Source organism: Pristiophorus japonicus, chromosome 10 (genome assembly GCF_044704955.1).
Source record: "Pristiophorus japonicus isolate sPriJap1 chromosome 10, sPriJap1.hap1, whole genome shotgun sequence".
In the NCBI taxonomy this organism is placed as follows: Eukaryota; Metazoa; Chordata; class Chondrichthyes; family Pristiophoridae; genus Pristiophorus; species Pristiophorus japonicus.
In genome coordinates this window covers 53,653,509-53,671,498 of record NC_091986.1, presented here as the reverse complement: position 1 = coordinate 53,671,498, position 17,990 = coordinate 53,653,509, and the positions used below count along the sequence as shown (strand labels likewise).

At 44.9% G+C, this 17,990-nt stretch overlaps 1 protein-coding gene across 1 annotated transcript in view; it reads right to left on the bottom strand.

Annotated features, from left to right (window-relative positions):
* The window catches only part of myo16 (myosin XVI), a 1,091,439-nt gene extending 1,077,524 nt beyond the window's left edge, over positions 1-13,915 (bottom strand). The window contains exon 1 of the mRNA XM_070891428.1: positions 13,660-13,915. Within this exon, the coding sequence (XP_070747529.1) occupies positions 13,660-13,885 (226 nt within the window). The 5' untranslated portion in view covers positions 13,886-13,915. The remainder of the gene's footprint in view (positions 1-13,659) is intronic.
* Positions 13,916-17,990: the final 4,075 nt, after the last annotated feature.

Below are 17,990 nucleotides of genomic sequence, written 5' to 3'. Positions count from 1 at the left end.
CAGAGCAGTATCCTAGGCCCAACCATCTTCAGCAACTCATCAGATAAAGAAGCAGTCCATGCCTACTCAGCAAGACCTGGATGACATTCAGACTTAGACTGATAAGTGGCAAGTAATGTTTGTGCCACACAAGTTCCAAGCAATGTCTATCTCCAACAGGAGAGCATCTAACCAATGTGCCTTGATATTCATGGCATTACCGTCGCCGAATCCCCACCATTAACAGCCTGGGGGTAACCATTGACCAGAAATTTAACTGGACCAGACACATAAATACTGTGGCTACAAGAGCAGGTCAGAGGCTGGCTATTCTGCAGCGAGTATCTCACCTGACTCCTCAAAGTCATTCCACCATCTACAAGGCACAAGTCAGGAGTTTAATGGAATACTCTCCATGAGTGTAACCCTAACAACACAAGAAGCTCAACACCATCCAGGACAAAGCAGCCCACTTGATTGGCACCCCATCCATCACTTAAACAGTCACTCCCTTCACCACCGGCGCACCATCGCTACAGAGATGAAGGGATGCAAAATTCACAAGAAACCCCCCCCGCCCCTGTGTTTGGCTCATTCAAAAGGAAATTTAATTTGGGACTATCTACCAAAAACTCTAAAGTTCTTATGGAAGAAACTACGAACTTTAATAGAATTTTGGATTTTAAAAGACTAACTCAAGGCTGTGGGCGGACCTACAGAACTAGCAAGAGACAGTCTAATTAAGTGAAGCTACCTGGGTGTGAGGACTAAGTTAACCTGTCTGGAAGAATGAGTATTCAAAAATCCTTCTCTCCAAGAGACATTAACATCACAAGATCACCCAGAGGTAGCTACCCATCAACATGGGTCTGGACAACCATTTCAGCATATACATCACAAAGATGCCCAATCCAGCCTGTATGCAAAAGACTAAGCACAAAAGGACATTGCAACTACCAACTAATATTTCCATCAGGAAATAGTTTTCGAACATCAACTCACCCAAAACATATCAACTTTTAACAAGCCCACCAAAATATTACAAAAAAGAGCCAAGCCTGCCAAAATTATACAAAGGATTTTGAACAGATTTGGCGGCAAGATTAGAACACTGAAATCGTATAACTGGCCCCTGTTTTCAACAGAGGTTAGGTGGTTGCTAGGTAGCTACATGGCTGCTACTACCTCAGATGCCATACTACACCAGGTGCTATACTGCGAGTATGTCATCACGACAAGGAGAGAAACCAACGTGACAGTTGTAAACTAACTTCTCCAGCCTCGAATCCTAAAGTCTTGAAGGAAGGAAGAACATCACCAGCGCAGCAGCGACCGACAACAGTCATCGTGGTATCAAGGGAGAAACAACCGCGATCTGCCATTAACTATCAAAAGGATTGGTAAGCATAGTCCCTGCCTGCCCTGGAGTCTAACCTAGCTAGAATTAGGTATTGGGAGGTGGGAGGTATAATTTTACTGTAACCCCCTTTGAATGTGTAGTGCATGGTTCTTTATTAGAATGATTATAAGTTTGACCTTGTACCTTTCCTTGTACTGTCCTTTATTAGAGTGATTGTAAGTTTGGCCTTGTATTTTCTTACTAGAGTAATAAGCCTGTATTACTTTGACTAAGAAAAACTAAGTTTCTTTTGCATCAAACCAGTGTTCTTTGCACTTTTGTAACACCCCCCAAATAAATCCAGACTACAGAACCCAAGGGAGTGGAAGCGATTTGAACCGCTCAAGTTGGCCAGAAAGGAACCTGACCCCCTCACAGAGACCACCCCCTTACAGAGAGTACCATCTGCAAGATGCATTGCAGCAACTCGCCAAGACATCTTCATACAGCATTTCCAAATCCCACAATCTCTACCACCTAGAAAGGCCAAGGACAGCAGGCACACGGGAACACCATCACCTCCAAGTTCCTCTCCAAGTCATACACCATCCTGACTTGGAAATATATCGCTATTCCTTCATAGTCGCTGGGTCAAAATCCTGGAACTCCATCCCTAACACCACTATAGGAGTACCTTCACCACGTTAATGGCAGCAGTTCAAGAAGGCGACTCACCACCACCTTCTCAAGGACAGTGATGGTTGCCAGCGACTCCCGCATTCCAGAAACAAGTAAAAAAAAATACAATGGCAGGGAGTTCTCCCTGGTGTCCTGGCCAATATTAATCCCTTAACCAACATCATTAAAACAGATTGGGCCTGAAATTCATCAGGACATAAGGTCCACCCATTTCTCGGCGCTATTCCAGCGGTGCATCTTTTAAAACCGCCAGAATAATGCCGAGACCGAAGAGCGCTAGTTCAGTGAAAACATTTTCGGCAGTATGCGAGCGGTATGCAGCGGGCAGTATGCAGCATTATACTCGATCAAGATCGACTTTCTTGTCAATGATGGTGCGGCACTGCACTGCACATGTGCAATTTTATTTTTTTGCCGTTTTTTTCACAGATGTTTATTCCATGTGATTTTGGGGGTCAGGGGTTACCTGCGCATACACAGAGAGTTGAAGTCGAGGGAGAGAGAGTGAGAATGTGCAGCAAAGTATTTGAGAGTCAATCGTTTTTATCAGAGGTTCCAGAGTCAAATAATATTAATAACAAATAATAATGCGTATTTTATAAATAAAGCATCATATAACAAATATAACAAATATAAATGTTGAAAAATAAGTCTAAGTGCAGAAATATCGAGATGGAAGGGAGATTGAGGGCGCCTATCTTGGTGTGTGGTGTGTGCGCATGTGCGCGGTGTCCAGCAGTGATGCGCACATCCTTGCGATCCCTGGCTCAGATGATGACATAGTCAAGCATGTGCCAGTGTTTGGAGCGAGGGTGTTGCCATGATGCCTTGTATTTGTCCCTCTGGTGGTACAGGGTGTTGGTGATGAGGAGTTCATGTTCTAGACATTTTGTCAGGAGTCGGGTACCACTGGAGTTGGCTTTCCCTACCCCCTCTCAGCCAATCATGCCTAATCCGATCCATCATCAACATTAACATTGCCCCAAAGCAGAGGGGACAGCAGAAGCAGTTCCGCAAAAAAGTTAATGCCGGGGCACTTAGAGATCCAGCTAAGAGAGCCCGACAGCCAACGCCTCACAGCCAATCTGGTGTGCCGTGATGACCCTGAGATGCTGAATGCCCACAGCCTCCAGGCTCCAGGCCCTCCAGGCCTCTATAACCAGTGCCTATGAAGAGACATTGGTCACTCAACCAGAAAACATCAGGACCGGTTTGATTAAAATGATCAGGAGATCGAAGAACCATAGATCGCACGCGCAAAGCATTTCTGAGCCTCAAGCAATAACCCAATTCGGGAGCTACAAAACATTACAGACGGCTCAAAGCTCAGGTCTAACAAAAAACCCGGGACCTAAAGAACAGGTGGTAGATGGAGAAAGCACAGGAGGTACAACAACTGGCCGACAGCCACGATATGCGAGGATTCTTCACTGCAGTCAAGGCCACCTACAGTCCAAACTCCCAAGGCTCCATCCCACTCCTGGCCAAGAATGGGGAAACACTCATCAAGGACACCGAGGCTGTCAGGGCCCGATGGAAGAAGCACTTTGAAGATCTCCACAATCAAGACTCTGCCTTTGACTCGAGTGTTCTCGACTCCATCCCGCAGCATGTGACCCGCCACCAACTCAGTGAAACTCCAATATTGCACAAGGTAGGTAAAGCCATAAAACAGCTGAAGAATAACAAGGCTACGGGTGCAGATGGAATCTCTGCTGAGGCACTAAAGTATGGCGGAGAGGCGCTGTTGGCGTGGATAAATGACCTCATCTCTCTCATCTGGAGGGAGGAGAGCATGCCGGGAGATTTCAGAGATGCAGAGATTGTGACCATTTTTTAAAAAGGGGACAAGTCCGACTGCGGCAACTACAGGGGAATCTCTAAGTTATCAGCCACTGGGAAAGTTGTCGCTAGAGTTCTCCTCAATCGACTTCTCCCTGTGACCGAGGAGCTCCTCCTGGAATCACAATGCGGATTTCGTCCCCTACGGGGCACAACAGACATGATCTTTGCAGCGCGACAGCTGCAGCAAAAATGCAGGAAGCAGCGCCAGCCCTTATACATGGCCTTTTCAATTTTACAAAGGCCTTTCACACTGTCAACCGTGAGGTTTTATGGAGTGTCCTCCTCTGTTTTGAATGCCCCCAAAGGTTTGTCAACATCCTTTGCCTGCTTCATGATGACCTGCAGGCCGTGATCCTCACCAACAGATTCATTACAGACCCAATTCACATCCGGACCGAGGTCAAACAGGGCTGCGCCATCGCTCCAACCCTCTTCTCAATCTTCCTCGCCGCCATGCTCCACCTCACAATCAACAAGCTCCCCGCTGGAGTGGAACTAAACTACAGAACCAGTGGGAAGCTGCTTAACCTATGCCGCCTCCTGCCAGGTCCAAGATCACCCCAACCTCTGTCGTTGAGCTGCAGTATGCGGACGACGCCTGCGTCTGCGCACATTCAGAGGCTGAACTCCAGGATAGAGTCAATGTATTCACTGAGGCATATGAAAGCATCGGCCTAACGCTTAACATCCGTAAGACAAAGGTCCTCCACCAGCCTGTCAACGCCGCACAGCACTGCCCTCCAATCATCGAGATTCATGCGCGGCCCTCGACACTGTGGACCATTTCCCATATCTCGGGAGCCTCTTATCAACAAAGGCAGACATTGATGCGGAGATTCAACATCACCTCCAGTGTGCCAGTTCAGCCTTCGGCCATCTGAGGAAAAGAGTGTTTGAAGACCAGACCCTCAAATCTAGTAATACCTGCCCTTCTGTATGGATCTGAGGAATGGACGATATATAGAAGGCACCTCAAGTCGCTGAAGATATATTACCAACAATGTCTGCACAAGATCCTGCAAATCCCCTGGGAGGACAGGTGGACCAACATCAGTGTCCTCAACCAGGCTAACATCCCTAGTATTGAAGCACTGACCACATTCAGTCAGCTTCACTGGGCAGGCCACATAGTTCGCATGCCAGATACGAGACTCTCTAAGCAAACGCTTTACACGGAGCTCCTTCATGGTAAATGAGCCAAAGAAGGACAGCGGAAACATAATAAGGACACTCTCAAAACCTCCCTGGTAAAGTGCGACATCATCACACCTGGGACACCGGCCGAAGACCGCCCTAGTTGGAGAAAGTGCATCCGGGAGGGCATTGAGCTCTTCGAGCTTCAATGCAAAGAGCGTGAAGAAGCCAAGCACAGGCAGCGGAAGGAGCACGCGGCAAACCAGCCCCACCGATCCCTTCCCTCGACGAATGTCTGTCCCACCTGTAACCAGATCTGTGGCTCTCGTATTGGACTGTTCAGCCATCAAAGAACTCACTTAGGGAGTGGAAGCAAGTCTTCCTCGATTCCGAGGGACTGCCTATGATGATGATGGTGTGTGGTGTGTGTTTGTGGTTGTGTGGTGTGTGTGTGTGTGTGTGTGTGTGTGTGTTTGACCCTGTGTGTGTGTGTGTGTGTGTGACCCTGTGTGTGTGTGTGTGTGTGTGTGTGTGTGTGTGTCTGTGTGCGTGTGTGTGTGTGTGCGTGTGCGACCCTGTTTGTGTGTGCAACCCTGTGTGTGGGTGTGTGCGTGTGTGTGTGACCGTGTGTGGGTGTGTGTATGTCCCTGTTTGGTATGCATGACTCTGTGTGCGTGCGTGACCCTGTGTGCGTGTGCATGTGCGGTGTGCGTGTGTGAACCTGTGTGCCTGCGACGTTAAAAGGATTGAAGAATTTTACTTTCATTTACTTCACTTTCTGCAGAAGAAGACATCTGCAATAGCAGCGGACCAGCGTAATACGAGGGGAGGACCCCCAACGCAAGAACCTTTGACGGAGATTGAGATCCGTGTCGCTAATTGGAGACAGCAACCGTGCCAGCACCGGCGTTGGAGCTGACCCACCCACACAGGATGGTCAGTTCAATACAATCCCTGGTCTATGTTACAGTCGTGCAATGTCATGTAATGTAACTTTAACTGTAATGTTGGGCTCATGTAATATAATGTAAGTTTATTGCACTGTAATGTTGGGCTCATATGATGTACTGCAATGTTGGGGGCATGTAACGCAATGCATAAGTATATGCATAAAAGTATTGTCTGTCTGCGATATGTAATGCTGTAATGCAGCAGTGGTGTACATTTAAGACTGCGTGACGTCACTGTACTCATGTACTCATGTAACCCTGACCCCTCCCCTGCTGCCAAGCACTTTTAAATATTGTTATTATGCTTCCAGTCTCGAAGGATTCAGACAGAGCAGACCTCCGTGGAGAGACGAGACGACAGAGCCACTGCCTCCAACTCTGGCATCACCCAGCCCTCTCCCGACGTCACCCCTGCCAGAAATGATGAAGGGGAAGAGTAGCTCATTCTGGAGCCAGTGGAGGTGGGAGTGGAGATGGAGGAGGACATAACAGTTCCATCTGGGCCAACTGGAACATCCTCCACCATCGACTCTATATTCAGGGGAATCCCCCATGCCTCCTCTGATTCTGCGGGACCAAGCGATGTACAGCAATGCACCCCCCAATGTTGCAGCACCTTTGCCACAGCGAAGAAGGTTGGTGCAGAAAAGGTCCATTGCTGCAAGACAGATAGGCATGTACCAGGACATGGTGCGCCTGTCACAGGCCAGTGTCGATATAGGTCGAGAGCTGCTCAAGGCCATGGCTACGATAGCCGGAAACATCACGGCGCATTCAGAACGACAGACGGATCACCGCGATGGAGCGAATCGCCGACTCTGTCGATACTATGCGACAATCGATGGGATTGGGATATGGTGCAGAAGCCCCCCATGCCACAATAGTCAAGTCGACAGCACCTAAGGATGGGGAGCTGCCAGCAGCTTCCAGCCCTGAAGCCATGCCTCCCAGATCATAAGCTTCTCCTGAGGCCCCATTCATTGCGCCTGCAATGTCTCATCCCCAACAACAGCAACAGCACTCGGGGTGCACTTCTGCACACCGGTTTAACCACCACAGGGAGGTCCCGGCTCAGGGGCAGTGAGAAAGGGAAGGGTGGGAATAAGAAAGGGGCAGTGAGTCTGTAGTACGCGGTCAAGGTCGAGGCCGAGGTCGAGGTCATAGTCAAAGGTGCTTTGTTGTAGTCAATTGTTCATTGTTAAATTAAAATAGTTGAAGTATGAGTTTTAAAAGTTGATTTCAAGTTATTAAAGTTGTTAAAGTTGTTACAGTTGCTCCAAGTTAGAGTTATAAATTTTACAAAGTTTTACAATTTTTCTATATTTTTTACATTTTTACATAAACGTTTGAATTGAATTTAATCACTCTTGTACAGTGTCAAGCTTTTGGGGTAACAGTCATCAGGGTCCCACATACTGTATGCAGGAAAAGATGAAACGCAGCTCTCCACATTCAAGCAAAGCGTTCATTTATGAGCTGCTGATGTAACAATTTTTCAGTGGCATACGCTCCGCGTGTCCTCCGCTGTGGTGTTGGGGGGTGGTGGGGTGGTGCCATGGGTTCATCTGGAAGCTCATCCTCCTCCCCCTCATTTTCCTCTTCTTCCCCCTCCGTCTCCTGCACTCGCTCCTCAGTTGGTCCCGCAGTCCCCTGTGACAATTCCTGTACCCGCCTGATTGCTAAATTATGCAACATGCAGCACACCACTGTGAAATGAGCAACCTGCTCAGGTGGTATTGCAGCCTGCCTCCCGAGTGGTCCAAGCATCGAAAACGCTGCTTCAACACTCCAATTGTCTTTTCAATAATATTATGTGTGGCTATATGGCTCTTATTATATCGTTGCTCGGCATCTGTCTGAAGGTTCCGCAGAAGGGTCAAGAGCCAGGTGGTGAGGCCGTACCCTTTGTCCATCAGCATGCAACTTATGGCTCAGACTTCAACAGGTCAGACACAGTGCTCGCATGCAAGATGTGCGCATCATGGATTCTCCCTGGAAAGTAGGCATTCACTGCCATTATGCACTGTGTATGGTTGCAGACGAGCTGCACGTTGAGGAAGTGGATTCACTTATGGTTTCGGTACATCTCCGCATCCTGTAATGGTGCTCGCAGGGCAATATAGGTACAGTCAACAGCACCCAGCCCCTTGGGGAAGCTGGCAATGTATGCAAAACCCAACACCCTCTCACTCCGTGCCTCCCTGGTCATTGGGAAGTTTATGAATTCTATCCGGCGTGCATACAGTGCTTCAGTTGCCTGTCAAATGGAACGATGGGTCGCGTACTGAGAAATGCAGCATATGTCCCCATCTGATGCCTGAAAAAGCCGCATGCATAAAAGGAAAGTGCCGCAGTCACCTTCATCTCGACAGAGAGTGCAGTAATGTTGGTGGTACTGGGCTGCAGGTCTGCCTTAATGAGCTTAAAGGCAAAGAACAAAAAGGGCCACTGTACAGCAAAATTCTAAAAGGACAAAGGGTGTTAATAAAACAAGCCTGAAGGCTTTGTGTCTTAATGCAAGGAGTATCCGCAATAAGGTGGATGAATTAATTGTGCAAATAGATGTTAACAAATATGATGTGATTGGGATTACGGAGACGTGGCTCCAGGATGATCAGGGCTGGGAACTCAACATTCAGGGGTATTCAACATTCAGGAAGGATAGAATAAAAGGAAAAGGAGGTGGGGTAGCATTGCTGGTTAAAGAGGAGATTAATGCAATAGTTAGGAAAGACATTAGCCTGGATGATGTGGAATCTATATGGGTAGAGCTGCAGAACACCAAAGGGCAAAAAACGTTAGTAGGAGTTGTGTACAGACCTCCAAACAGTAATAGGGATGTTGGGGAGGGCATCAAACAGGAAATTAGGGGTGCATGCAATAAAGGTGTAGCTGTTATAATGGGTGACTTTAATATGCACATAGATTGGGCTAGCCAAACTGGAAGCAATACGGTGGAGGAGGATTTCCTGGAGTGCATAAGGGATGGTTTTCTAGACCAATATGTTGAGGAACCAACTAGGGGGGAGGCCATCTTAGACTGGGTGTTGTGTAATGAGAGAGGATTCATTAGCAATCTCATTGTGCGAGGCCCCTTGGTGAAGAGTGACCATAATATGGTGGAATTCTGCATTAGGATGGAGAATGAAACAGTAATTTCAGAGACCATGGTCCAGAACTTAAAGAAGGGTAACTTTGAAGGTATGAGGCGTGAATTGGCTAGGATAGATTGGCGAATGATACTTAGGGGGTTGACTGTGGATGGGCAATGGCAGACATTTAGAGACCGCATGGATGAATTACAACAATTGTACATTCCTGTCTGGCGTAAAAATAAAAAAGGGAAGGTGGCTCAACCGTGGCTATCTAGGGAAATCAGGGATAGTATTAAAGCCAAGGAAGTGGCATACAAATTGGCCAGAAATAGCAGCGAACCTGGGGACTGGGAGAAATTTAGAACTCAGCAGAGGAGGACAAAGGGTTTGATTGGGGCAGGGAAAATGGAGTACGAGAAGAAACTTGCAGGGAACATTAAGGCGGATTGCAAAAGTTTCTATAGGTATGTAAAGAGAAAAAGGTTGGTGAAGACAAACGTAGGTCCCCTGCAGTCAGAATCAGGGGAAGTCATAACGGGGAACAAAGAAATGGCAGACCAATTGAACAAGTACTTTGGTTCGGTATTCACTAAGGAGGATACAAACAACCTTCCGGATATAAAAGGGGTCAGAGGGTCTAGTAAGGAGGGGGAACTGAGGAAAATCTTTATTAGTCGGGAAATTGTGTTGGGGAAATTGATGGGATTGAAGGCCGATAAATCCCCAGGGCCTGATGGACTGCATCCTAGAGTACTTAAGGAGGTGGCCTTGGAAATAGCGGATGCATTGACAGTCATTTTCCAACATTCCATTGACTCTGGATCAGTTCCTATGGAGTGGAGGGTAGCCAATGTAACCCCACTTTTTAAAAAAGGAGGGAGAGAGAAAACAGGGAATTATAGACCGGTCAGCCTGACCTCAGTAGTGGGTAAAATGATGGAATCAATTATTAAGGATGTCATAGCAGTGCATCTGGAAAATGGTGACATGATAGGTCCAAGTCAGCATGGATTTGTGAAAGGGAAATCATGCTTGACAAATCTTCTGGAATTTTTTGAGGATGTTTCCAGTAAAGTGGACAAAGGAGAACCAGTTGATGTGGTATATTTGGACTTTCAGAAGGCTTTCGACAAGGTCCCACACAAGAGATTAATGTGCAAAGTTAAAGCACATGGGATTGGGGGTAGTGTGCTGACGTGGATTGAGAACTGGTTGTCAGACAGGAAGCAAAGAGTAGGAGTAAACGGGTACTTTTCAAAATGGCAGGCAGTGACTAGTGGAGTGCCGCAAGGTTCTGTGCTGGGGCCCCAGCTGTTTACATTGTACATTAATGATTTAGACGAGGGGATTAAATGCAGTATCTCCAAATTTGCGGATGATACTAAGTTGGGTGGCAGTGTGAGCTGCGAGGAGGATGCTATTAGGCTGCAGAGTGACTTGGATAGGTTAGGTGAGTGGGCAAATGCATGGCAGATGAAGTATAATGTGGATAAATGTGAGGTTATCCACTTTGGTGGTAAAAACAGAGAGACAGACTATTATCTGAATGGTGACAGATTAGGAAAAGGGAAGGTGCAAGGAGACCTGGGTGTCATGGTACATCAGTCATTGAAGGTTAGCATGCAGGTACAGCAGGCGGTTAAGAAAGCAAATGGCATGTTGGCCTTCATAGCGAGGGGATTTGAATACAGGGGCAGGGAGGTGTTGCTACAGTTGTACAGGGCCTTGGTGAGGCCACACCTGGAGTATTGTGTACAGTTTTGGTCTCCTAACTTGAGGAAGGACATTCTTGCTATTGAGGGAGTGCAGCGAAGGTTCACCGGACTGATTCCCGGGATGGCGGGACTGACCTATCAAGAAAGATTGGATCAACTGGGCTTGTATTCACTGGAGTTCAGAAGAGTGAGAGGGAACCTCATAGAAACGTTTAAAATTCTGACGGGTTTAGACAGGTTAGATGCAGGAAGAATGTTCCCAATGTTGGGGAAGTCCAGAACCAGGGGTCACAGTCTGAGGATAAGGGGTAAGCCATTTAGGACCGAGATGAGGAGAAACTTCTTCACCCAGAGAGTGGTGAACCTGTGGAATTCTCTACCACAGAAAGTAGTTGAGGCCAATTCACTAAATATATTCAAAAGGGAGTTAGATGAAGTCCTTACTACTCGGGGGATCAAGGGTTATGGCGAGAAAGCAGGAAGGGGGTACTGAAGTTTCATGTTCAGCCATGAACTCATTGAATGGCGGTGCAGGCTAGAAGGGCTGAATGGCCTGCTCCTGCACCTATTTTCTATGTTTCTATGTTTCTATGTTTCTATGAAAATCTCATTGATCACCTTTTTTTGGACGCGCAGCCTTTGAATGCACTGTTGATCGGTTAGGTCCAAGTATGAGCGCTTCTCCCTGAAAATCCTTTGGAGGTAAGGCCTCCTCCTCCTCATCAGTCTTCGACCTCCTCCTTTACCCTGATAATTCTGCTCAATAAACCTTCTCCCATCTGGATCCTGCATTAGACAAGTAGTCAGCAATTCAGGCTGAAATAGTACAGAACCCTTTTTAAATTTCCAGAATCTCCTCAAACATCCTGAGATGAACTCAAATAATTTTTCAATGAAAAAAATAGGAACTCAAATACCTTCTATCTTAATAATGTATTCAGTACCAATAAAAATACCTTTCCCACTGTATGGCGAGAAAGCAGGAATGGGGTACTGAAGTTGGATGTTCAGCCATGAACTCATTGAATGGCGGTGCAGGCTCGAAGGGCCGAATGGCCTACTCCTGCACCTATTTTCTATGTTTCTATGTTTCTATGTAAAGTCACTGTTCACCTCTGAAATACTGAGGTGCTGCTTTTGCTAACTGTTCCCGATTTCAAAATGGCGGCACTGAACACTACTGCCTATTCCTGGCCACTTACGATCGAGTAAAACCACCTTCTCCAGGACGGTATGCAGCTCCGGTGGTATGTCGGTGGTATATCAGGAAACTTGCACTTTTTGTGCGGTATGTGGGCAGTTCTGCATGGTGGGCGGTGTGCATACCGCTCGGTGGTATGTCAATGATGAATCTTCCGCCGAGCGGTATGTCAGCAGTATGTGCCTGTTTTTTGACGAAACTTGTATTTTTGGGCAGTAAGTGGGTCCATTATCTGTAACATTATTTCATTGCTGCTTGTGGGATCTTGCTGTGTGTAAATTGGCTATGTTTCCCAAATTACAACTGCGACTACAATTCAAAGGTATTTTACTGGCTTTGAAGCGCTTTGTGAATTCCTGAGATTGTGAAATACACTGTATAAGTGCAAAATCTTCCTTCTTTTTCTTCACTCTGTAAATGCTTCAAGATATTCAAAGGAATTCACAGAAATCTACAGACTAATTATCAATCCCTATATCTGCACTGTTCCACCCTAGCCTGTTGCCTGGCATGGACAAGACCTTTGTGAGTAAAGCTATGGAATTTGTCTGTGATGTGCAGTTGGTTCCTCTTCACTCAAAGTCATTTAATTCAAATCATTTTGACTTTGAAAAACTACTTTGAATTCTCATGAGTAAACTCTATTATATCAGTAGTGTTTTCTTGTTTTGCTACTTATGGAGTTAAAAATTGTTTTATAATGTTCTACCCAAATACATCCTTGATATCTGTCTGTGTTAGTGCTGATATCTTACGCTACAGATAAAGAAAGAAGAAAGAAAGACTTGCATTTATATACTATGAGTTCAAAGGGGCTGCCATAAATGTGAGACAATTGGGCAGCTTCCTCTGTTGTTACCTCGGAGACAGTTTCTGGAAGCTAAGAAAGTATCTATGACAACCTGTAGATGTTTGATTGTCTTTTGGAATCAGACAGACACGAATTTCATTTTCTTTGTTCACAAGTTGTACTTCAAAGGTGTTAGAAAGTATATTTCATCTGAATTGCCCTTATTCAGTAGTTCTTTTGAAATCTTGAGAGTGAAAGCAAGATTGAGAAAGACACACACAGAAAGAAAGTGTGAACAACAGGAAGCAGTAAACTCCCATGTAAGGTTGATAGTCAGAGAGTTTGTTTACCAAGCAGCCAGCAGTGGATAGCAGTATTATTGTGGGGCTGGGAGGAGCATTCCCATTCCTCCTGGTCCCACAAATATGTTCCAGCCATTTTTTGAGTGGCCTTCAAGAATTACTGGTAAGGTCGCTCACCGCCTGGTGCAAATGGGCAGAGCGAGCTCATACCATTTCCATATGTAAGAGGCGTCCTGACTGAAAATTGCAACTGGCAGACCTTGTGTGCCCAAAATATGCTCAAGAATGAATTTGGGGTGGTTGAAAATCACCCCTTTATATTTTTTTAAAACCTATTTTAGTAAGAACTACAGGAACACTTGGTGATGATCAGAGACTAGCCTTGGCAGTATTAAGTAACTGTGTCACCATGTTGTGTAAATACATTCGGTATAGTGTCCGAGAAGATGGAGTGGACCTATTCCTTCCCATGTTTATGTATACATGTGCACAGTAGTCGTGTTTATAATAAATGCTGAATATGGAGATGAATCTTGTTACTTATATATATATCATGGGATTATATAATCACAGGTCAGGTTGCATTAAAATCTTAAAGCCACTACTTTACCTTCTTTATCATCATGGCGTATAATGGCTTCTTGTATCATGTCCGAGGAGAAGAAGTGGACCCTGTTCTTCTTCCCATGTTTGTGTTTGTGTTTGAATCCATCTTGTTTCTGAAGAAGTTTTTCACGCTCATAATAGGCCTTTATTTGGTCACATCGCATGCGTTTCACCAGTCGTTGCCGCTGCCCTAAAGGGAGTGACTCCAGTAAGCACTGGTCGATTTCCATGTCATGTGTTCGGAAAACATTACAGAGCTGGAAACAACCTGAACAAAGAAAAATACTGTCACAAATGGGAAACTATCAGAGCAACATTTATTTTTAATTTATAGTTGTATTAAGCATCGACTAAATGAAAAATACTAGCAAATAGTAAACGTTTCAGTAATTGTAACTAACTTTCTTTAAAATATATATGGTAAGTTGCATGATATGCCATTTTATAAGGCTTATAAAGGTCAGAGGTTAATTGTTCAAAAGCAAAATACTGTGGATGCTGCAAATCTTAAATAAAAACAGAAAATGCTGGAAATACTCAGCAGGTCAAGCAGCATCTGTGGAGAGAGAAACAAAGTTAATGTTTAAGGTCAATGTCCTTTCATCAGAATGTTAACTCTATTTCTCTCTGCATAGATGCTGCCTGGTCTGCTGAGTATTTCCAGCATTCTCAGAGTTTAATTGTTTTTTGGCCAGGGAATTTTGAAGATTGAAATGTACCTTGTTAGTTTCAGGCAGCAGCTCAGCAATACTCAGCATTTTAAGATTATTTTGCATCTGTAATAAAATTTGATTTCTAGAGTGTGCCAGACACGATACGATGCATTTCCTCCAGGGCAGAATTCAAATGGCTGAGCAGTTGGATGGATGGCTTGGTCAGTTTTGAGGCCCATGCCTCATTTGCAGCGGGTTGGTAGGCTGCAAACCGAGTGCTCTGGGGCAGCCTGCCAGTTCCAGATTGCCACAGTACAGGCGGCCCAACCAGCCTTCAAATTGGAGGAAGGACTCCAATCTTCGGAGGGTGAGGAGCCAGATCGGCAGCAACCTAGGCTGAGTTTGTGGAGCCTGCAGGAGCACTCCTGCTCTTCCCAGGCCCCCCCAAAATAAAGAGGAATACTGGTCAGAGTCTGCATGCTGCACACGCCACCCAACTCCGCCCTAAAATGGCAGTCGGAGTCCTATGTACATCATAGGTCCACGCTTAGCAGCTAAATGTGTTTACCACCCAACTCAGGGACCTTCTGGCTGCCATGTGTATCACACACTATAGGGTAAATTTCTTGCTTGCATGCTCCTGGCATGGAGTCTCATCCACCAGAAGCAAATATTAGGAAACTTCTCTTGTAGCCCATGACTTTCCATCCAATTTGAGAGTGTGTAATTTAGCCTTACAGGTCATGTGTTGATACTGAAATGATGTCACTCTGATAAAAACAGATCTGTAGTATTTTAAACTCTGCAGCATCCTGTTTGCCACAGAAATCTATCTCAATCATTCTACTTTTCTTGTGAGTATTGTGCCATCAATCACTGAATAACGTTACATCATGTCTCAGCTTTATAACCACTGAGAACATCTCAGTGGTGTTCAGAGTTGGACAGCTTTCTTGTTCCTTTTCGTCTCATTACTTTAAACATTTAGATGTAGGAATGCAGGATCAGTCATTCTTGAAACCTCATACTTCCAAATCCAGCATGAACAGTGGTTCGCTCACATCACATATACCAATTTTAGTTTTGATCACTACATTCCATGCATACTACCAATAAATCATAGTATGTAAAAGATATATACAAATGACAACAAAATAATAACAAACTAAAAAACATGTACTTAACTCTTCAAATCATTTTCTTACCATGGTTATATTACCCAATCATAAATTCTTCCCACCATTTTATTACCATGACCTGATTGCCCTCATAAACTATTCCCATTCCCATAAACACAAGTGACCAAGCTGACATATTCCAGACCATTACAGATATGGCTAAGTGACTCTTACATATTCCTCCATCATCTGTTAAGATATTCTTCCTTTAAACTTCTTTACACAATTCATCCCATGCTCAGCAGAAAGCTATTTTAACACATTGTGTGCTGGTCCCACAGACAGCCCAGAAAGAACATTGAGATACTCAGGTAGTGTGAATACTTGTTGGGGAGGGTTTAAACTAAAATGACAAGGAGATGGGAATCCATGCAGGGAGGCAGAGGGAAGTAAAAAGGGGACAGAAGCAGAAGGTAGGAAGGAGAAAAGCAGGAGTGGAGGGCAGAGAAATAAAGGGCAAAAATAAAAAAAGGCCACATTACAACATAATTCTAAAAGGACAAAGAGTGTTAACAAAACAAGCCTGAAGGCTCTGAGTCTCAATGTGAGCAGCATTCGTAATAAGGTGGGTGAATTGACTGCGTGCAGCTAGCTGTTAACGGATATGATGTAATTGGGATTACGGAGACATGGCTCCAAGGTAACCAAGGCTGCGAACTCAACATCCAGGGGTATTCAATATTCAGGAAGGACAGAAATGAAGGAAAAGGAGGTGGGATAGCGTTACTGGTTAAAGAGGAGATTAACACAATAGTAAGGAAGGACATTAGCGTGGATAATGTGGAATCTATGTGGGTAGAGCTGCGGAAACCAGAGGGCAGAAAACGTTAGTGGGAGTTGTGTACAGACCAACAAACAGTAATAGGGATGTTGGGGATGGCATCAAACAAGAAATTAGGTATGAGTGCAATAAAGGTACAGCAGTTATCATGGGTGACTTTAATCCACATATTGATTGGGTTAACCAAACTGGTAGCAATGCTGTGGAGGAGGATTTCCAGGAGAGTATAAGGAATGGTTTTCTAGACCAATATGCCGAGGAACCAACTAGAGAGCAGGTCATCCTAGACTGGGTCTTGAGGATTAATTAGCATTCTGGTCATGCGGGACCCTTTGGGGAAGAATGACCATAATATGGTAGAATTCTTCATTAAGATGGAGAGTGACACAGTTAATCCAGAGACTAGGGTCCTGAACTTAAAGAAAGGAAATTTCGACGGTATGAGACTGAATTGGCTAGGATAGACTGGGGAATGATACTTAAAGGGTTGACGGTGGATAGGCAATGGCAGACATTTAAATATCACATGGATGAACTACAACAATTGTTCATCCCTGTGTGTCGTAAGAATAAAAAAGGGAAGGTGGCTCAACCGTGGCTAACAAGGGAAATTAGGGAAAGTGCTAAATCCAAGGAAGAGCAGCAAACCTGAGGAGTGGAAGAAATTTAGAATTCAGCAGAGGAGGACAAAGGGTTTAATTAGGAGGGGGGAAATAGAGTATGAGAGTAAGCTTGCAGGGAACATAAAAATTGACTGCAAAAGCTTCTATAGATATTTGAAGAGAAAAAGATAAGTGAAGACTAATGTAGATCTTTGCAGTCAGAATCAGATGAATTCATAATGGGGAACAAGGAAATGGCAGACCAATTGAACAAATACTTTGGTTCTGTCTTCACTAAGGAAGACACGAATAACCTCCTGAAAATACTAGGGGATCGAGGGTTTAGCAAGAAGGGAGAAATGAGGGAAATCCTTATTAGTCAGGAAATTGTGTTAGGAAAATTGAAGGGACTAAAGGCCAATAAATCCCCAGGGCCTGATAGTCTGCATCCCAGAGTACTTAAGGAAGTGGCCCTAGAAATAGTAGATGCATTGGTGGTCATTTTCCAACATTCCATATACTCTGGTTCAGTTCCTATGGTTTGGAGGGTAGCTCATGTAACCTCACTTTTTTAAAAAGGAGGGAGAGAGAAAACTGGGAATTATAGACTGGTTAGTGGGGAAAATGCTGGACTCAATTATTAAAGATGTAATAGCAGCGCATTTGGAAAGCAGTGACAGGATCGGTCTAAGTCAGCATGGAGTTATGAAAGGGAAATCATGCTTGACAAATCTTCTAGAATTTTTTGAGGATGTAACAAGTAGAGTGGATAAGGGAGAACCAGTGGATGTGGTGTATTTGGGCCTTCAAAAGGCTTTTGACAAGGTCCCACACAAGAGATTAGGGAGCAAAATTAACGCATATGGTATTGGGGGTAATGTATTGAAGTGGATAGAGAACTGGTTGACAGACAGGTCACAAAGGGTGGGAATAAATGGGTCTTTTTCAGATTGGCAGGCAGTGACTTGTGGGGTGCCGCAGGGTTCAGTGCTGGGACCTCAGCTATTTACAATGTACATTAATGATTTAGATGAAGGAATTGAGTGTAATATCTCCAAGTTTGCAGATGACACTAAGCTGGGTGGCAGTGTGAGCTGTGAGGAGGATGCTAGGAGGCTGCA